This window comes from Schistocerca piceifrons, chromosome 7, assembly GCF_021461385.2.
Source record: "Schistocerca piceifrons isolate TAMUIC-IGC-003096 chromosome 7, iqSchPice1.1, whole genome shotgun sequence".
In the NCBI taxonomy this organism is placed as follows: domain Eukaryota; kingdom Metazoa; phylum Arthropoda; class Insecta; order Orthoptera; family Acrididae; genus Schistocerca; species Schistocerca piceifrons.
In genome coordinates, this window is record NC_060144.1 from 287,537,619 (window position 1) to 287,558,040 (window position 20,422).

General features: G+C 40.9%; 2 protein-coding genes across 2 annotated transcripts; both read left to right on the plus strand.

Annotated features, from left to right (window-relative positions):
- On the plus strand, nt 1–1,630 carry LOC124805319 (vitelline membrane protein Vm26Ab-like). The gene is made up of 2 exons (XM_047265840.1): nt 1–29; nt 1,319–1,630. Exons 1-2 carry the CDS (start codon nt 18–20, stop codon nt 1,550–1,552), a joined length of 246 nt encoding a protein of 81 aa, XP_047121796.1. The 5' UTR covers nt 1–17; the 3' UTR covers nt 1,553–1,630.
- A 13,993-nt stretch (nt 1,631–15,623) lies between these two features.
- LOC124805369 (cuticle protein 19.8-like) lies at nt 15,624–18,920 on the plus strand. Its single transcript, XM_047265923.1, has 2 exons — nt 15,624–15,652; nt 18,611–18,920. The coding sequence occupies exons 1-2, from the start codon at nt 15,641–15,643 to the stop codon at nt 18,842–18,844; spliced, it is 246 nt and encodes an 81-aa protein (XP_047121879.1). The 5' UTR covers nt 15,624–15,640; the 3' UTR covers nt 18,845–18,920.
- The last annotated feature ends 1,502 nt before the right edge of the window (nt 18,921–20,422 follow it).

Below are 20,422 nucleotides of genomic sequence, written 5' to 3' on the forward strand. Positions count from 1 at the left end.
ACCACCAAGCAAGCAACATGTACAAGCAGGTGAGTTAGGTAGCGCTCGCTCTCCAAAAAACTGCTAGTTTAGAGTTCTCTGTGGAGTTCAGATACATGAGACTTCTCAGAATATCAGTGTTATATTGAAGTACTAAATGTTGAATCTTAGGTTTTATTTCCAAATAGTCAGCTTCGGCAGATTTTTCTAGAAAGTTTTAAATACTTCGATCATCATTGTAAGATGTAACAGAGGTAATATTCGTCTGGTATTATCACCTATGTGCGCGAGAGTGATGATATCAGGCATTGAATGGAAACTTCAGTAATTGGTGGACGAATTAGAAGTTTGTTTATCCTCCTACTGGTTTTTACTGTGTGTTTGACTACGTAAGTAATAAACTACAGGTCCAAGCACTAGGTGTTCGATGCCCTAACCGGTCTTCTGCTTTTGTCGGTCATTTGAGGTAGTAATGTGTAAACAAGTAGACCGAGTACTTCCACCTCGTTTTAGAGGCCACGTTAAATTCTTGGTCCACCTATTATCAGCTGGGAAAGTCTACACAAGAGTTGGGTACGGCAAAACTTTAACACCCCAAATACGCACGCGCTTAGTGAAACACTCTGGATGTATTTGAGAGATTTGCCTTTTAACGCACAATAACGGCAAAGCTTATTCAACCCCAGATGATAAATTATGGAGATAATTGGCCCTTTTATCTTCCTTTGTAGCATTTCCTACAAACTGCATGAAAGTGGAATTTTCTTATTTTTAAATACAGAGGCTGGGAGTGATAACAGAAATACCTTTCGATGGCGGACTGTATCCCGATATGCAGAGCTAACCTCGAAGTTATTCAACAGTGTCTTCTGCACGAGGTTGACAGTGGTAGATGTATTGGCTGGAAATATATAAATATGGTAATCATTTCATGGAGATAAGCAAAGAGGAAACCTATACGAGATCCATCACGCATAAATCTTGATGATGCCACGTGTGGCTAAAATAGTGTTAACACTGACAGCCGTTAACTCTAGCACATCGACGAAGCAAATATAACGAATAGACTTTTGTAATATTTTTTTATGTGGACCTTTGGTGGTAACAGGGTAAATATTAGCAGAGGTATACAGTAACACTTTTTGATGAGAGACATTTAATTTGGTTTAGTTTTTCACGTATTTTACAAACCTCATTCTATAGGGCTGAAACTTAATAGTTTTAATACTGGATTTCCTTTAATTGCAAGTTTTACATAACTATGTTTCTCCGTGAGTGAATATCAGTTCACGCTCACAAGAGCAGAGAGGTTACGCTAGTCCTTGTACTGGATCTGCAGGTGATCGTCGTCCTGGCCGTGGTGGCCGCCTGCATGGCCGCCCCCGGACCCAAGCCGGCCCCCGGCCTGCTGGCCAGCTACGTGGCCGCCGCCCCCGCCGCCTACACCGCCCCCGCCGTCGCCGCCCCCGTCGCCTACACCGCTGCCGCAGCTCCCGTGGCTTACGCCGCTCCCTACTCTGCTGCTTACGTCGCTCCATATCATGCTGCTTACAGCGCAGCCATCCTGGGATGAACTTGGCGGCCTATCAAAGACGGCAGCGTTAACGGCATATATTACGATACTCAATGAAATAAATCCCTTATGATGTTATATTTGAGGTTTTATTCTATGGTTTCCATCACACTTGTACCTTAAAGCTTGGGTATTATCTCTTAAAAGATGTTTTGCTGTTCATCTGAGTTGCATGTGAAAATATTTAATGGACAAACTAGTTTTTCGGCATAAGACCCACCATCAGTGGCGTCTGAAACATTGTAAAAACAAAGAAAATTGCATATATCGATGCTCGTAACATAACATTTTGTGTACATGACAGTTTAAATACTTACAAACTGCGAAACACAAAGCATACGAAATCTTGATTTGGAAAAATTTTAGATGACCACAAAGATGTAATGCTGGGGTTAGCCTACATACTTAATCGCTATTATCTGCCTGACCGGGACTTTAAACTGTTCTCTGTCTTTTGCTGCCATTGCGCCAGACATTGGTTAACTGAACACAGCTCATAGTTTTACTAAGTAATTAAAGCAATGCGCCATTTTGCCACTTGAGATGTATTTCTTTGTTCTTCCAATTGTTTTAGATTTCTGGCAATTATCTAGCGTGAACATAGAAAAGCGTCATACTTACATAAATGGCAACGTGTTCATAGTATGAGCTTCCGTTCTTTTTGCTTCAAAAATCTATCTATCTTCATTCTGAAATATTTCAAAACTGGTTGCTTTAGCACCCTGCCACAATGGAATGGAATAATCTTTGTTATTGTTAACGGTTCGGACAGCTGTGGGGCAATAAAAAAGAAGGCTAGTGGAAAAATACCCGATTCCTTTGATAAATTTATCGTTGTGGCCCCACTATGAAGAATATATAGCTTCATCGTAGAGACTACACTGTCATGAAATTTGTGATAAACTTAATAGCTTAAATAGTTATAGCTTGCCACGAGTTTTAATCATAGTCTTTACTCCATTAAAATTAGAACCAGGTTACAGAACTCACATAAAATTTGTTATTGGCCACATACAAGAGTAGAGCCAAAACAGGACTCCTAAAGATTTACCAATGAATTCCAAGCAGAATTTTCATAGCCAAACAAAGGGTTAGAAATGGACAAATGTTTGAATCAAACTGACCAACATGAGACGGAAAAAAAGTCTCAAAGTAATCAGCGCAAAGATGAAAGCAACAGAATACCGAACGATGTTGAACTGTAAGATGCTTCATGCTTTCTGAAAAAAAAACTTGAAATTTAAAACTAAAATAACGAAACTGTTAAACTTTTTGGGGAATGATATGTCTAAAAGTAAGAAAGAAAACAAATTACAAAAACATTTGACACATACTTGTATGCTCCTTGAAATTAGAATGGGGAATATCCGCTAGTATTCCTTGAAAATCTAAGACACTAAGGTGAAGACTGAATTTTAAATTCCCAACCAGCTTCTCTTGTGCTGTTCATAATTTCGTGCATCATGCAAAGATGCATGGAATGTTTCTACAAACTGCTTTGTTTCTTACTTTTATACAAATACTGTCACGAACATTTACACCTCTTTCGTTAGTGCAATTTTAAATGTTTTTATCCCCAGATGTCTGCGACAATAGACGATTCTGTCTGATCACTATATTAGTAAAATAATGACACAATTTTCAAAGTACTTCTATTATTAGTTAAGAAGAAGAAGAAGAAGAGGAAGTAGCTAGACCTCTCAAACTTAATACATAAAGAGCTATGATTTCTGAGTGAAATAAACTATTCGCTATGAATGGATTAACCGCATATACTCACTACAATCGTTAAATAACATATTTGCTTTTTATCTAGGAACTATTTTCTGCGCTATTGCAGTTTCGGATTATTTGCCATTATCTAGTTTAAGATTTGGTGCCATATTATAGCATAAAATAGGATAAAATTAACAAAGTTGTTGTATGGCTGTGTCACTTTTGATGGTAATGGAGTCAATAGTTGTTATCAACAACATGAGTAGAGACTAACCGATTTCCATCAATGTGTATAAACGTCGCCTCTTTACCACTTACTGAAGCACGCTATGCCTGGGCAGACCAGTTCTGATCCAATGACTTCTTTCTCTATTACAGCCCAACTCTCTTTTACTGAACTACTCTGAATGTTTTTACTTATCATTTAATTTCTAAATCTTTAATTGCTAGACATACTGATACAGCCCAACATCTGTTAATGCTTTCCAAATACACACTAACCTAAGAAAAGTCGACGTACGACGAAGGATTACGCAAACGGGACGAAAATCTGCAGATCCAGAGCTGGTCAGAGGGCTTCTGCCCACCGCGCTCCAAGTGTTCTCAACTATGGAGAGATTGGGCAGCCTTGCTGGTCAAGGTAGGATTTGGCAAGCACGAACATAAGCAGTAGAATCTCTCGCCGTATGCAGCTGCGCATTATCTTGCTGAAATGTAAGTCTCAGATGGTTTGCCACAGAGGCCAACAAAAAGGGTAGAATATCATGTGTAGAGGTGCCGCTTATAACAAACAAAGAGATCCCATTGTGAAATGAAATGCCACCCCAGGCCATCACTCCTGGTTGTCAGGCCGTATGGTCGGTGACAGGTTAATGTCCTACCGGTGTCCAGGGCGTCTCCAGACACGTCTTCGCTGGCCATCGGAGCTCGGGCCCTAAAGACCATTCTATTTCCAGCCCCTAGGCAGCAGTGAGCTACCAGTTGGTCACCAGCCATACGGTACGACAACCAGGAATAATGGTCTGGTGGGCCATTTCAGTTCATAATAGGATTCCTTTGGTTGGTCTGACTTTAAACACTAATCTCCTTCTGTTACCTCCTCCTTTGGTTATCATACGGGCCACCCTTACAGTACAGTGGTACGTTGACGATATTCTACGCCGCGTTTTTTTTGCAATTCATGTCAAGCGTTCCTGGGCTTAAATTTCAGCAAGGTAATGGCAAGGATATCAGCTGCTTCTCTTCGTCCTTGCGAACCCGTACCATGCCTAGCGAGGTTTCCGGATTTCTCCAGTGTTGAGAGTGTTCGGACCATTATGAGCAGGGTCAGTGAAAAAGCTCGGGATTTTGATGGTTGGACTGAATTTGGCATGATATTCCTCAGGAGGACGTCCAACAACTCTTCCAATCAAGTGCAAGCCGAGTATTTTCTTGTATAGGGGCCAAAGGTGACTTGTTCTATTTGTGAAGCTCTTCCTCTGGAATAGATCATGCAGTTTATTTGAGATTGTAATCATCTGTTTTCCTGTACATGTACGACTCAGCATATAAAAATTAAAAGCAAGGGTGGTAACATTAAGAGTGCAAAGGGAATTCCAATGTTAAATCCAGGGAAGAGAGAGCGGATAGGGGAAAAGAGTTCACTGAAGGCTTCTGTGAGGGGGAATACTTGTTTGATGACGTGATACAAGAAGAAACAAGAGTCGTTGTAGAAGAGATATGGGATGTACCACAGGAATTTAAAAGAGCTTTGGAAGACTTAAAATCGAATAAAGCAGAAGGGATTGATAAAATTCAATCAGAATTTCTAAAATCATTGGAGGAAGCTGCAACAAAATGATTCGTTAGGATGCTGTATAAGAATTTGAAAGAGCTTTGGAAGACTTAAACTGGAGTAAAGCAAGCATTCAATCAGAATTTCTAAAATCGTTCGAGTAAGCGGCCACAAAATAACTATTCACTTTGGTGTGTAGAAGGTATGAGTCTAGCGATATACCATCTGACCTCCGGAAAAGCCTCATCCACACAGTTCCAAAGCTTACAAGAGCTGGAAAGTGGGAGAATCATTGCACAATCAGCTTAACAACTCATCCATCCAAGTTTCTGACAAGTATAATATACAAAAGGTAGGAAAAGAAGATTGAACATGTAGCACATAAAGATCAGTTCGGCTTTAGGTAAGGTAAAGTCAACATTGAGGCATTTCTGATGCTACAGTTGATAATGAATGCAAGACTAAAGAAATATTGAGACACCTTCATGGAATTTGTCGACCTACAAAAAGCATTCGACAATGTCAAATGGTGCAAGGTGTTCGAAATTATGAGGAAAATGGTGATAAACTATTGGGAGAAATGGGCAATATACACCATGTACAATTGCCAAGAGGGAATAATAAGAGTGGAAGACAAAGAACGAAATGCTCGGATGAAAACGGGTATAAGACAGGGATGTAGTCTTTTGCCCCTGCTGTTCAATATACTTATCAAAGAAGCAATGAGGGAAACAAACGAAAGGTTCAGGAATGAAACTAAAATTCAGTGTGGAAAGATATCGCTAATGACATTGGTATCATCAGTAAAAGTGATGATCTACATGGTCTGCTGAATGGTATGAACAGTCTAATGAGCACAGAATAGAGAGTGGGAGTAAATCGAAGAAAGACGAAAATAGTGAGAAGTAGCAGAAATGAGAACAGCGAGGAAACATCAGGATTTGTTATCACAAGGCTAATTAAGCTAAGGAATTATTCTACCTAGGCAGTAAAATAAATCACGACGCAAAGAACAAAAAGGACTGGAAAAGCAGGCTAGTGCTGGTAAAAACGTCTTTTATGACTAATTGTTGACTACTAGCATCAAACATAGGTTTTAGTGTGATTAAAATATTTCTGAGAATGTACGTTTGGAGCACAGCTTTTTATGGTTGTGAAACACTGACTGTGGGAAAACCGAAACAGATGTAAATAGAAGCATTTGAGATGTGGTGTTGCAGAATAATTTAGAAAAGTAGGTGGACAGATAAGGTAAGAAATGAGGAGTTCCTCTAGACAATCGGCGAGGAAAGAAGTTTATGGAACACGCTGACAAGATGAAACAAAAGTATGGCAGGTTGGTGTTAACTGACTTTTATTCCTCAGAAGAATAAAATGATTACTGAGTGTATTATATATACATTATATGTATTGTCATGGCTGGTTGCTTTTGTATCCTCAAACCGCTGATTATTAGAGATTGTTCTGTCATCTCAAGCAGTTTCACACCAAAAGGGTAAGATGAAGCGCTTAACGCAAAATGAAATTACCCCACCTTTTTTTAATAAGGCTTTAGCCGGGATAAAGTGTCTCTTCAAGGTGTCATTCTTCGGCAGCAATAAAGGTTAATTACTATCGAAAAAATAAGGAGTGGATTGAGAATAAACGAAGGAAATTCGAAAATAGAACAAATTAAAAGAAATGAGAGTATCGAGAGACTCAACATCGAAATAGGCGATCATGAAGTACAGGAAGGTAAGGAATTCTTCTAACCTCGTAGGAAACTACCCAATGAAGGGCAAGCTGGCGGCACATAAAAAGGAGACTAGTACAGGGAAACAGATATCAGTGGTAGAATCGCTACAGAAGATAAATATAAGCGTTTTGAAGTTGTGCTACAGAAAAGTGAAAAAAATTTGGTAGACTGATAAGTTTAGGAATGAGGAAACTCACGGCAGAAACACGGAAGAATGTAACAGCTTGCAAGCAGTGACAATAATTATGGACAGGATGGTAGGACATATGTTAAGACATGGCGGAATAACTTCCGTGGTACTAGAGGAAGCTGTGGAGGGTAAAAAGTACAGGGGACGACAGAGCTTGCAATAAATCCAACACATAATTGAGCATGTACTGCAACAGCCACTCCGACAATAAGAGTTTGGCTCAGGAGAGGAATTCGTGGCGGGCCGCACGTAGCCAGTGAGAAGACTGATGAAGGGGAGAAAGAAGAAGAAAAATACACTAGATTTGTAGTCAAAGACGCCAACTGCAAACACGTTTTTTCTCTCAATTCCGCCACCTGACAGCTGGCATTTCACTCGCTACATTGGTTCCATCGGCGTCAAATAGCCTTTTGATGGGGGAGGGCATATCGAGGTTCTTCATTCTTCATATGACGTGTAAAGGCCACAAGTCTACTTTAAAATTAAGTAAACGTTTCTTCGGTAACACTAAAAATTCCTTTTCCAGAAACTAATAAATCAGTTACAGATATTAAAACCTACGAAGAGTTAAAGATGCACTGTAAATGTTCACATTTTTTACATCTTCGGAAATGATATTTTCTGCTTTGTTATAAGTATTTGAAAATGTGTCTCGTCTAAAAACTAGCCACCGAATGAATAAAAAGTAAAAGTTTGCAGTTTGGACAGGTTTTTCTTTCTAATGATTAACTGAAATTGCTGACCCAAACTACTCTAGCATGCTGGATATTCGTGAATATTATCTCGAAAACTTAAAATAATTCATCGGGGCCGTAGAACACTCTGACAAAAACTACAGTTTCTTCTCAGATAAAACAGTAGAAAATCTCTTTTTCGAGAAGGTGCAAGGGGATATTCTTAAGTCTTGCATTGTGGATGGTGTTTTGGTTGCGGTGGGTGGTTGTGGCTGGTAAAAATTGTAATGCTAACTAATTAACACTCGGCGCAGCCAACACTCATTGCGATGTGTAATCTCTACCTTACCAGCACGAACTATTATTTTGTAATTATGTGCGACTATTTTTTCAAATTGATTTTTAAACTTTTAAACCAATTCATTACTTTTGTGTAGGAGACGTTGTAGCTCCGAAATTAAGTCTCGATGCAATCCAGTGCTGTTCAAAGAGCGCACTAATCGGCTTCATCATCTTCATTCACTACAAATAATAAAATAAAATTACCAATAATACCAAAATCAACACCGGCATATGAAACAGATGCTAGTTTAAAGAGTTTTACGGAGTAAAAAACAGAATTTCACAGCTGCACGTTGTTCATTTAAACTTGCCTCGATAATAAACGAAACAAGAACAAAACAGTGCTTGCAAACTGTAGATGAACGGAACAATCCAGGTCGAAAACACAGGCGGCACTGAACTGAGTTGTGCTGTATGCGCCTAGCGGCAGAAATGTTTACTACACAAGCTCCGCCGACGGCACGTTTGTTTTTTGGTTACCCCTTCGTACTTGTTTTGCATGTAACCGATTTCATGACCCGTTGTAAGCTCGAATCGTACTCCAGATGAGTGACTACGCACAAAAGCAATGAAAGTCGATATGGCCGACTAAACGAAACATCAAGCTGGAAAGGGAGCATACTATAACGAGGACGCTGGAGATCTGGAAGTCTCCTGAACTTTGACGCAGTAGTATTTTCGCAGAATATTTAGATAACGATGCAGTTTCCTTGGGAGGGGGGGGGGGGGGGCACCCTTTCCCTGCGAAAAAAGGTCCATGCTTTTAGCTGAGGCAGAGGAAGATGAAAAATCGTGCGTAGCTTGTTTGTAATTTCAAAGCTCTCTTCTTAGACTTGGATAAGACTTGCGGGAATATGCATAAATTAACATTATTGAGCCACCTACGTTCTTTTCAGAGTAGTGCCATAGAAAATAGTAGCTTCTACTCACAGAACAGCGGGTATAAGTAGTGACGCCTTCTGATTTTCGAGAACAGGACCTTGTGACATGACGATTGACACCTCTAGTCAAACATCGGTATTGTTAGCCATGGAGTAATGTAGCAGCCTAATTTTTTATGTAAAAGTTGGTATTTGATTGTTGATGACTGCAGACACAACATCGCTTTTACATTACTCTGCGGAAGGTAGGTCATGGATGTTGGTCACTGATGGGATCGTGTATATGATTATTGATCACACCCTCAGCATCATGTAAGCCCTGAAGATAGCGTACTGAGTCACCGAAACTGTAATATAATAAAACAACATCAAAACGACAGTGGTAGGTGTTTTTTTTTTGACGTTTTATGTAAATGGTAGTGACATATTTTATAAGCACTAGTCGGTATAAGCCACTACGAGAGTCGTTTCAATAGGATTTTGGCTGCTTCGTAATATTAATTCGAGGAACAGAGATTCTCCATTAACCAAGGTGACGAAAGTTTGCCCTAAATAAAGTTATATATTCTCGTCAAATACAGTTAAGACCGTCTCCATTGTTGTCTTACAAATCTATTAGCGTTTAATCTCAAGACAGGTCAAATGCATTGATATATGGTCAACACTGCTGATATAATCTGCACACTTTTTCCTCACCAAAATCCACTGACGGGAGCGGTAGACACGACAGCACTCTGAACTTACAGCGACTTATCGGTATGTTTGTACTGCTAGTAATAATTTTTCCTCCTTTTCCACTCACAAATAGAGCAGGGGAAGATGACTATCTGTATATCTCCTACGAACCTAAATTTTTCATATATTCTTTACGTAGTCCTTACCCGATACGCATCTTGGCAATAGTTGGATAGTTCTTCAGTCCTCGAAAGGAACTTCGCCCTCTCTGTAGGGATTCCCATTTAAGTCCCCGAAGCGTCTTCACAACACCTTCGTGCCGATCGAACCTACCGGTAGCAAATCTAGCAGCCCACCTCAGATTTACTTCGATGTCCACCTTTAATCCGACCTTTTGGGAGACCCAAACGCTGGAGCAGTACTCAACAATGGGCTGCACTAGTGTTTCATATGCGATCTCCCCTACAGATGATACAAACTTCCCCAAAACTCTCCCAATACTCCGAAACCAACGTTTTGCCATCACCACTACAATCCTTAAATACTTAAGGAACATCAACATACATTCATAGTATTTGTCGACTGGGAAAAAGAAGTTGACAATGTAAAAAGGTGGAAGTTGATAGAAATTTTAAGAAACATTGGAATAAGCGAGAGGGAAAGACAGGGTACATACAGTATGTAGAGAAGATTAATAGGGAGCCTTAAGAGTGAAAGACGAAGAACCAAGTGCTCGGATTAAAAAGGGTGCAAAACAGGAATGAAGTCTTTCGCCACTACTCTTGACCCTACAGATTGAATGATTGAAACAAAAGAATGTTTCACGAGTAATACTGAAAATCGGCATGAAAGGATATCAACGACAAGATTCGTGAATGACTTCTCTACCCTAAGTGAATGTAAAGAAAAAGTTCGGGGTTACGAATATAGCATTTGGTTCGAGAGTAAAATGTACACTACTGACCATTAAAATTGCTACACCACGAAGATGACGTGCTACTGACGCGAAATTTAACCGACAGGAAGAGGATGCTGTGATATGCAAATGATTAGATTTTCAGAGCATTCACACAAGGATGGCGCCGGTGGCGACACCTACAACGTGCTAACATGAGGAAAGTTTCCAACCGATTTCTCACACACAAACAGCAGTTGACCGACGTTGCCTGGTGAAACGTTGTTGTGATGCCTCGTGTAAGTAGGAGTAATGCGTACCATCACGTTCCCGACTTTGATAAATGTCGGATTGTAGCCTATCGCGATTGCGGTCTATCGTATCGTGACATTGCTGCTCGCGTTGGTCGACATCCAATGACAGCTAACAGAATTTGGAATCTGTGGGTTCAAGAGGGTAATACGGAACGCCATGCTGCATCCCAACGGCCTCGTATCACTAGCAGTCGAGATAACAGGCACCTTATCCGCATAGCTGTAACGGAACGTGCAGCCAGGTCTCGATCCCTGAGTCAAGAGGTGGGGACGTTTGCAAGACAATACAATCTGCACGAACAGTTCGACGACGTTTGCAGCAGCATGGACTATCAGCTCGGAGGCCATGGCTGTGGTTACCCTTGACACTGCATCACCGATAGACGAACCTGGGTGCACGAATGGCAGAACGTCATTTTTTCGGATGAATCCAGGTTGTGTTTACAGCACGATGATGGTCGCATTCGTGTTTGGCGACACCGCGGTGAACGCACATTGGAAGCGTGTATTCGTCATTGCTACACTGGCGTATCACCCGGCGTGATGGTATGGGGTGCCATTGGTTACACGTCTCGGTCACCTTTTGTTCGCAATGACGGCACTTTGAACAGTGGACGTTACATTTCAGAAGTGTTACGACCCGTGGCTGTATCCCTCATTCGATCCCTGCGAAACGCTACATGTCAGCAAGATAATGCACGACCGCATGTTGCAGATCCTGTACGGGCCTTTCTGGATACGGAAAATGCTCGACTGCTGCGCTGACCAGCATATTCTCCAGATCCCTCACCAATTGAAATCGTCTAGTCAATGGTGGCCGAGCAATTGCCTCGTCACAATACGCCAGTGACTACTCTTGATGAACTGTGGTATCGTGTTGAAACTGCATGGGCAGCTATACCTGCAAACGCCATCCAAGCTCTGTTTGACTCAATGCCTAGGCGTATCAAGACCGTTATTACGGCCAGAGGTGGTTGTTCTGGGTACTGATTTTTCAAGATCCATTCACCCAAATAGCGTGGAAATGCATTTACATGTCAGTTCTAGTATAATAGATTTGTACCATGAATACCCGTTTATCATCTGCAATTCTTCTAGGTGTAGCAATTTTAATGGCTAGTTGTTTAGAAATAGCATAAATGAGATTATCAATAAACTTATCATGAAAATTGCGGACCACCATGTAAACAAAGTGAAGTTATTTTGCTGCCTTGGAAGCAAACTAACTCAAGTTGGTCGACACGAGAAGCCCGTAAGTAGCCGACTAGTGTAGATAAAAAGGCATTTTGGCCAATAAAAGTATACCAGCATCAAACTGCGGCCATACTTTGAAGAAGAGTTAGAGAATGTACGTTTGGAGCACAGTAATGTGTGGTACTGATTGATGGATGTAAGAATATCGGAACAGCGTTGAATCGAATCGTTTGAAATGAAATGCGGTGCCACTGAAGGATATTGAAATCTGCATGGACTGATAATATGGAACGAGAAGTTTCTCCTCAGATCGGCGAGAAAAAAAGAAATGTGGAAAACACTGACAAGAAGAAGGGACAGTGGTAGACAATGGGTTTTAAATTATCAGGGAGTAACTTCCATGTTACTAGAGGTAGCTGTTGTAGGTAATATTTTATCGGAAGACAGACTGATGCAATGCATCCAACAAATAACTGTGAACATAGGGGGCCAAGTGGTACTGATTGATGAGGAAGATAGCACGAGACAGCAAGTCGTGTCAGCCACGACAAACTGTTCAAAAGACAGATGACTTAAAAATAACTGGAATAATCAACATTCCCTCAAATTTATTGAGATCTTCGGGACAGTAAGCCGTGGAAAAAGCCATGGCACAACTATTACACCTGGTATGCAAGGTGTGAGTCCGTGAAGTATTCTGAGACATCAAGAATAACGTAATAACTTCATTTCCAAAACAGGCCGGTGCTGTATAGATGTGAACACTACCGAACCATCAATGACTGCAGAATACAGAATCGAAACATTTACTGAAGAATGGTAAAACTTGAAGCAAGTAACCACGGTGAAATTCATTTTGGGTTACGGAGATATGTTTGGTCAAAGACAAGTAAACCTACGTTAATAGAATTTACAGATTTAGAGAAAGCTTTGGACAATATTACTGGACTTTACTCTCTGAAATTCTGAATGGTGCAAGGATGAAATACAAGTAGGGAAAGATTATTCGTAACTTGCACAGGAACCATACTGTAAGTATACAAATGTAAGGAATGTAAGGGATGCAGTAGTTGCGAAATGATTGGGGCAGGATTCTAACCTCTCCCCGTCGATACGGAATCTGTACTTTGAGCAAGAAGATATTTCTACACTGTGAGAAGAAAGGAGAACTTTGAGGTGGCAGACGTTGCAACTCTGTCAGAGAGGGCATAGGATTTGGGAGAGCAACTGAGGGAAATTGATAGAGTAAGCAATTTATAAATGTGACATATCCATAGTACAACAATAGTAATGGAATATAATCAAATTTTATTTGCTTCCTTCAGATTTGTTTAATAGTGGGAGCCTTGCATTTCTAGAGTCAGACGTAAAAACATACTTCCCTTATAACACACGCCTTTCTGGCATAATTACCTTTCGTGGTAAATTAATTACTCATATTGATCATTGAAGGGTACATATTTGTGACGATTACACTGCTGCAGACAGTCGCAAGTGTGAAGTAAATATATTTCCAATATTAATCCTTAACTGATTATGTATAATACTGAATATAGCAAAATGCAGGTCTTCGTCTGATAAAACGTATACTTTGTTGCGCTAAAATTTATTTCAGCGTTTATACACCTTCCTTCCTATTTCACAAATGATACACATTTTGTCGTAGTGCTGTTGTGTTGTGGTTCAGACTTCATAGTTCTTTTTTTAAAGAAACATATTCTGTAATCGCCCTCTGACCGTCTTGGCTTGGTTTTAGAGTGAATTTTCCAAATGAATCCCGATCAAGATCAAAGTAATTTCTTCGACAAAGCCATTGTCAATTCGAAGTCACACCATTATTCAACCGAACTGGTAATCCGCTGCTGAACTTCTCATATTGGTGAAATGTAATTCACTGATTGTCATGCATCTCATGAAGTTACATGCTGCGTTCACTGATTCTTTTCACCCTAAGTCCCATACAGTTATATTTAAAATCTGTTAATGTAGGGTAAGGAAATCGCTTTGCTGATGTGTTTTCGACAGACAAAATGACGTTGCTGAGATAGGAAGGGGGAAGCAAAGTATTTTTGGTATGCAGGTTATAAAATGAATTAAGCTATGAAGTTGTGCTGTGGGCATTGGCTGTAGGTACAGTGACCTGTAAGATACGACTTGAATTTTACCTGCAAAATAGCTGTAAGATGAAATTTGTGCAATGACTCGTGGAATAGATAACTGCTGACACAAAAGGAATATACATTAATGGATGCACAAGGGTGCCGTCCGTTTTTGGAACCGATATTCATTATTTTTCAATAAAATAACCAACAAATAAGAAAACTGACTTAAGACATTTACTGTAAACCCTTAAGATTGTTTTGTATTTTTTAATATAAAAACATTTCACCAAGAGGACACTACTGGACATCGCAGAAAGTAATTTGCTGAGTGCGAAAACGGTTGGTGGGAGTGTGAACCGCACAGAGCGGAATTTAGAAAATCTGTAAAGAAACTGATGGTATTGTCTGACTGAGTACTTAGAGATATCTGACAAAATGGTGCCCTTTAAAAATAAAAGACACTTTTTCCAAAAAAAGCCGTTATAAAATCATGCACCCAAAATAGAAATTACGTAAAATATATCTCATGAATCGTACTTACTACAGTAGAAAAAACGTCAACTCAGAAGTTATAGAAACGTATAATGTAATTGCCTTCTTGTGTTAAAGCTCACGGCAACTTGAGAAATGTATTAATCGAAGCAAACTATTGGAATTACATTTAGAACGTTTTCTGTCAGTATAAATACGTTTTTTTTATTCAGGGACTCACGTTTCACTTCGAATAATAAGCAACTGACAAGTACTGGCGAAACAAGAACGTACTTTAAGATTGTTTACCAAAAACGAATCATGTTAGGAAAAGAAATCTTGTTGACTCTAAGGAACATTTCAATGCAATAAAAAATTAGGTTAAAAAATTCTGCCTGAACTATACCGTTAGTGACATGAACTTCTAGTTATGCGAAGTACTCAAAATGTAGTATTATCGGAAGTCTTACGAAACGAAGGAATTCCAGCAAATCTGAGTACGTGAAACAAAACTCAGTACATTAGAAAAAGGGCAATGGAAAAGTAAGATAAAGAAATTGGACAATAACAGGCAAAGTAAATGAAGTGTAACTCGATGGGAAAAAGTATAATGTGTCTTTCTAAATGCAATGGTACACTCCGGAATCCTATTTTTGATAGACGACAACTAAGGCATCTAACCGAGACTGTAGACATACCTATAATATGCATGACACTTCGTGGACGAGGATGTCAGTACACTTCTATTAAAAATTATGAAAATTACACCGCAGATTCATATTCGAAGAGAATGAGTGACACAAGTTTGTGTTTAAATTCCCTGTGGACGTTACAGTTGTTCCAGACGTTTCAGTAGGACGACTTCAGAATGATTTAGGCACGCTGGCAGCTAATCCGTGTCCAGCGAAGCAACAGCACTGGAAGTCCTCAACAATTTGCATCAGGTATTGCCTATTCCACTATTGGCAACTCTCCTCCCGGCCTCGACCCACAGCAATCGACTTGGCGCTACTGTCCCACCGCAGTGGACGTGACTTGAACACGTGCCACGGCAATGCGCATAGTATATAAAGGACATACAGCCAGGCACAGTCACAGGTTACCAGTAGCCGTCAAGCTAGCAACATGTACAAGCAGGTGAGTGGGGTTGGCAAGTGCGATCTTACACGTTACGTTGCTCAATGGTTAGCAAAAAAATGGTTCAAATGGCTCTGAATACTATGGGACTTAACACCTGTGGTCATCAGTCCCCTAGAACTTAGAACTACTTAAACCTGAGGACATCACAAACATCCATGCCCCAGGAAGGATTCGAACCTGCGACCGTCGCAGTCGCGCGGTTCCGGACTGAGCGCCTAGAACCGCTAGACCACCACGGCCGGCTAATGGTTAGCATTTTTGAGTATTACTAAGAGGTGTTCTAACAGTGTGGTCGTTAAGCAACGAGAAACCTGTTTTACGCAGTAAGCAAGGAAAGATAATTTGATATGTATCTTAGTAGACAGTCCATTCGCGAATGGAGCAGGGAAGGAAGATGGTGAGTTAGTGGCAAAGAAGTACCCGACGCCACACACTGTCTGGTAGGCTGCGGGATACTGATGTAGATAATGCACGTCGAATAATTAAACACAGATCTGTAATGTGGATTTACAGGAAGTAGGAACTAATGTGGAAGGTTACGGACAATCACTGTGCCCACGAGCCATTCGTGAAAATAATTGGGGAAGCAGTAAAGTTGTAGTGGTAGCAGGGAAACCTTCAGAACACACCATAAGACGGTGTGCCGCGTCTAAATCCCGATGATAAAAACATTCACATATTGTATTATAGGCATAACCACTTGTAGACATACGTGTATGTCGTATAAACATTCTCATAATATTGGGAAAGCCTCACAGTTCTTTGAAGACTACTTAGCTCTTAGCAGTGTGTCATTATTGTTCACAGATTAATACGTCTAGTGTAGGACCAGCTCGTTTAATGCTACGATGGTTTCTTGTTGTGAATTTAATGTTGTTACACTTCAGTGTATAAAGCATCAGGTACTTCTCGTTCGACCTCCTGGCAGGTATCACAATTTTAGAAACTTTACACAATTTTACGAAATTGTGTTGCCTAGCAACTCTCATCATAACAATATTGCAGTTCACTGTACGACATTAATTTTCAAAAAAATGGCTCAAATGGCTCTGAGCACTATGGGACTTAACTTCTGAGGTCATCAGTCCCCTAGAGCTTAGAACTACTTAAACCTAACTAACCTAAGGACATCACACACATCAATGCCCGAGGCAGGATTCGAACCTGTGACCGTAGCGGTCGCACAGTTCCAGACTGTAGCGCCTAAAACCGCTCGGCCACTCCGTCCGGCTTAATTTTCAAATCTGTCTATACTGCACCATATCTTTACTACAATCTTAATATCAGACGGTGAATTAGAGGAATCATGTCGATCTGCTCACCGGTGAAATGTGCAAACTCTATCACGAAATTTGTAAATAATAGTTTGTGGAATTCACCTCACGATGATACTCAGCAGTACCAGTAACCACAGTGATTTAATTTTGATCAGCATTGCAGATGCCACGGTCTGTAGAAGAGCGTACACTGATTGAAGGTCGTGACGAAGTGCTGTGACAGAACACCTGGAAAAAATCCTTTACGCGAAGGATAGGCAACCGGCAGATCACGGGCCGGGTCCAGTTCGCGGGAGAAATTCGCAAAGTTAACCCTAATTGTTTTTCTACAGCAACTGAATACCTCAACGCCGTATTTTGTTGTTTTATGATTTCTCTTAATAACATTAGTAAATAATTGTCCATTGCGGACAATTGTCCATTGCGGACAGTGCAACTGTTGAAACTGAGTGTAATCTATAAAGATTGAGCTGCAACCACTCGCTTGGTTTAAGCTGTAACCAGCTGATTTTGTAGGCGTATTTTTCGATGGCAGTATTTCAAGGTGCCTAACAACACATCTTCAGATGTTTACACTTATTTATGTGTCGTGTAAACAACAACTGTAAGACATCGTAAGCAAATATATATTGTTAACGACACGTAAGTAAACACATACATCTGAAGGTGGGTGAACAAAAAATGAATGGCATAAACTTGTGTTTTTAGGCATATTTTTTCGTATGGTGTGTCGGAAATATGGTACCATTTACATCGACGCGGTACCTCGTAAACATTAACAGCAAGGACGCTACAGTTTTCACTTTATGCGTTGCTGTCGTGCCGTGAGACGAAGCAGCCCGCGAACTTAAAGTACGTGAATCAGGCTCACGTATCATCTAAGTTTGCCCATGCCTTTGTCTTAGGCTGCCGGCCGCGGTGGCCGTGCGGTTCTAGGCACTTCAGTCCGGAACCGCGTGACTGCTACGGTCGCAGGTTCGAATCCTGCCTCGGGCATGGACGTGTGTGATGTCCTTAGGTTAGTTAGGTTTAAGTAGTTCTAAGTTCCATGGGACTGATGACCTCAGATGTTGCGTCCAATAGTGCCCAGAGCCATTTGAACCATTTTTGTCTTAGGCTGTTGCTGAGCCATATCTCCGCCATTTCCTTTCTTACAAGTGTTCTAATCCTGCTAATATGCAAGGGAACGTTCGTGCAGCTTTATAAGTGAGAGACTGGTAGTGGCAGAAGCAAGGCTGTCAGAGGGTGTTGCGAGTCATACATGGATAGCTCAGTGGGTAAGAACATTGTTCGAGGAAATCAAGGTTTTTTGTTCGAGCTCTGATCTGAGACACATCTTTAACCTTGCTTGAAATTTCAAAACAGCACACACTCTACTGTAGTTTTTACGATTCATACTATACAATATTTAGCTACTAACGGGACTCAGTATTACGCTTCGACATTGGGCATAGGATTATTAGACAAAGCCTGACAACAGGAAAAGATTTAGAACATGACAAGGACACGTCTGTCAATTGAGTAAAGAGCATCACAATGTACTTTCAAAAAGTTTAAAGTTTTAAATTTATTCTGTTAGGAATCTGTACCGCAGTATATCTAACTGATTCTGTACATCGAGTAGGTCAGTTGGCTTTGTCAAGTAGTCAGTGCTTACTGAACGTGCTGCCCTTTGCAGGTGATCGTCGTCCTGGCCGTGGTGGCCGCCTGCCTGGCCGCCCCCGGGCCCAAGCCGGCCCCCGGCCTGCTGGCCAGCTACGTGGCCGCCGCCCCAGTCGCCTACACCGCCCACGCAGTCGCCGCCCCCGTCGCCTACACCGCTGCCGCAGCTCCAGTTGCCTACGCCGCCCCCTACTCTGCCGCCTACGTCGCCCCGTATCACGCTGCCTACAGGACAGCCATCTTGGGATAAACTCCCCGCATTCCTTGGACGCTAAACTACTTGTCTCTGATGATTCAGTAAACTAAATAAAAAGTTTAATTTTATATTTAACTGGTTTATTTTACGCCATAAAGTGATTTCTCAGCACAAATGGTTTCCACTCACCGTCTGTATATCTGTATAAAGTTGTGAAATGTCCAGCAACTTTGACATCAAAATTAGCGGAAATAAATGATTAAACAGAGGCTACTGCGAGTGCCGGTAGCATTACTCATCATCTAGTAAACAATGAGTATGCATCAAGGTACGCAGTATCAAATAATTCAGTTATTCTGAATCTGATTTGCGCACACTCGTCTCAAGTATCACCTTGGACATATAATATCCTTACAGCAAGAACAGCATGTATATAGGTTACAGTTACTTGTGTGTGGCATCTGCTAAAAGGAGCTATCTACATTTTCCTAAATCCAAGCATGTTTCGACAGTTACCAACACGCGTATTGCATAGAGCTACAATCTGTCACTCTTTTATAAATGTTCTGATGTTACTCGATTAATAAACAACCTCTGTGGGCTACCTTCGATCGGGCCCTATAATTACATTTGACAATAAATTAAATCATACTTACAGTAACTCGTGCAAGTACTCACAATTTCAAAGCACCTGAAAAAAATACCGACAAGAATTCGTCAGGTGCAACTTCGTCGTTCGGCAGCGATACTTACATCTCTTTTCTAAATCCGACCCTGACATGCAACTGTAACACCTCACAGGCGTTGTACTGCAGTAGCGAAAGCTAGTGATCCAGATGAACATTAATCACAAAAAAATTGGTTTATTATTGCCGTACAAAAAGTATGGGAGGGAAGCGATAGTCCGACCAAGATAAAAAATGGTAAGATATCAATAAACGTCTGGTTTATTAGAATAATTAGCCCAACATTCCCTCGCCTAAATTATTATGGCACGTAGCATATGCTACACTTAATACAGTTGCATTTAGCTTGGCTCCCGATCGGCAATACTAAGAAAAGTACAGACATTTTCTTCATCGTTGGCTGAATGAAAATAATGATTTACTTTCTCCAAATCGTGGGTTAAATATTGGACATAGACGTAACCAAACATCGTATACTGAGGTCAGTCTAATCGCCACTCTGCTACGTGTTTCACGAAAAAGCTTAACGAATCACATTGCCGCTAGCTACACGCCAATCCGTGAGGAAAGGAAAGCGTTAACCCTTCACCTAGGACTGCTGAGCAGAATATGTAAGAAGGGACAACAAGCGCTTCTCCAAATCAGTTCAAGAAAAATAAGTTATCCACTAAAAACTAACACTGCAGCTACTCGCAGTATCAATACCAATATCATGCACTGTTTCTCTTCAACTGAGTGGCAACAGAAATATCAGACCCCAGCTTGTCTGCTACAAATTACTTGCAAACGGCCTGCTTCGGCTCAGCATTGCCCGCTCGCAGCAGCACAAAATAACATGCAGCTTATGCGCAAAACTGCTCAGTACCGACTAAAACTCTCCGTCCGAGCAGGCCATGGAAGGCCGACCGGCCGCCGTGTCACCCTCAGGCCGCAGCCGTCACTGTAT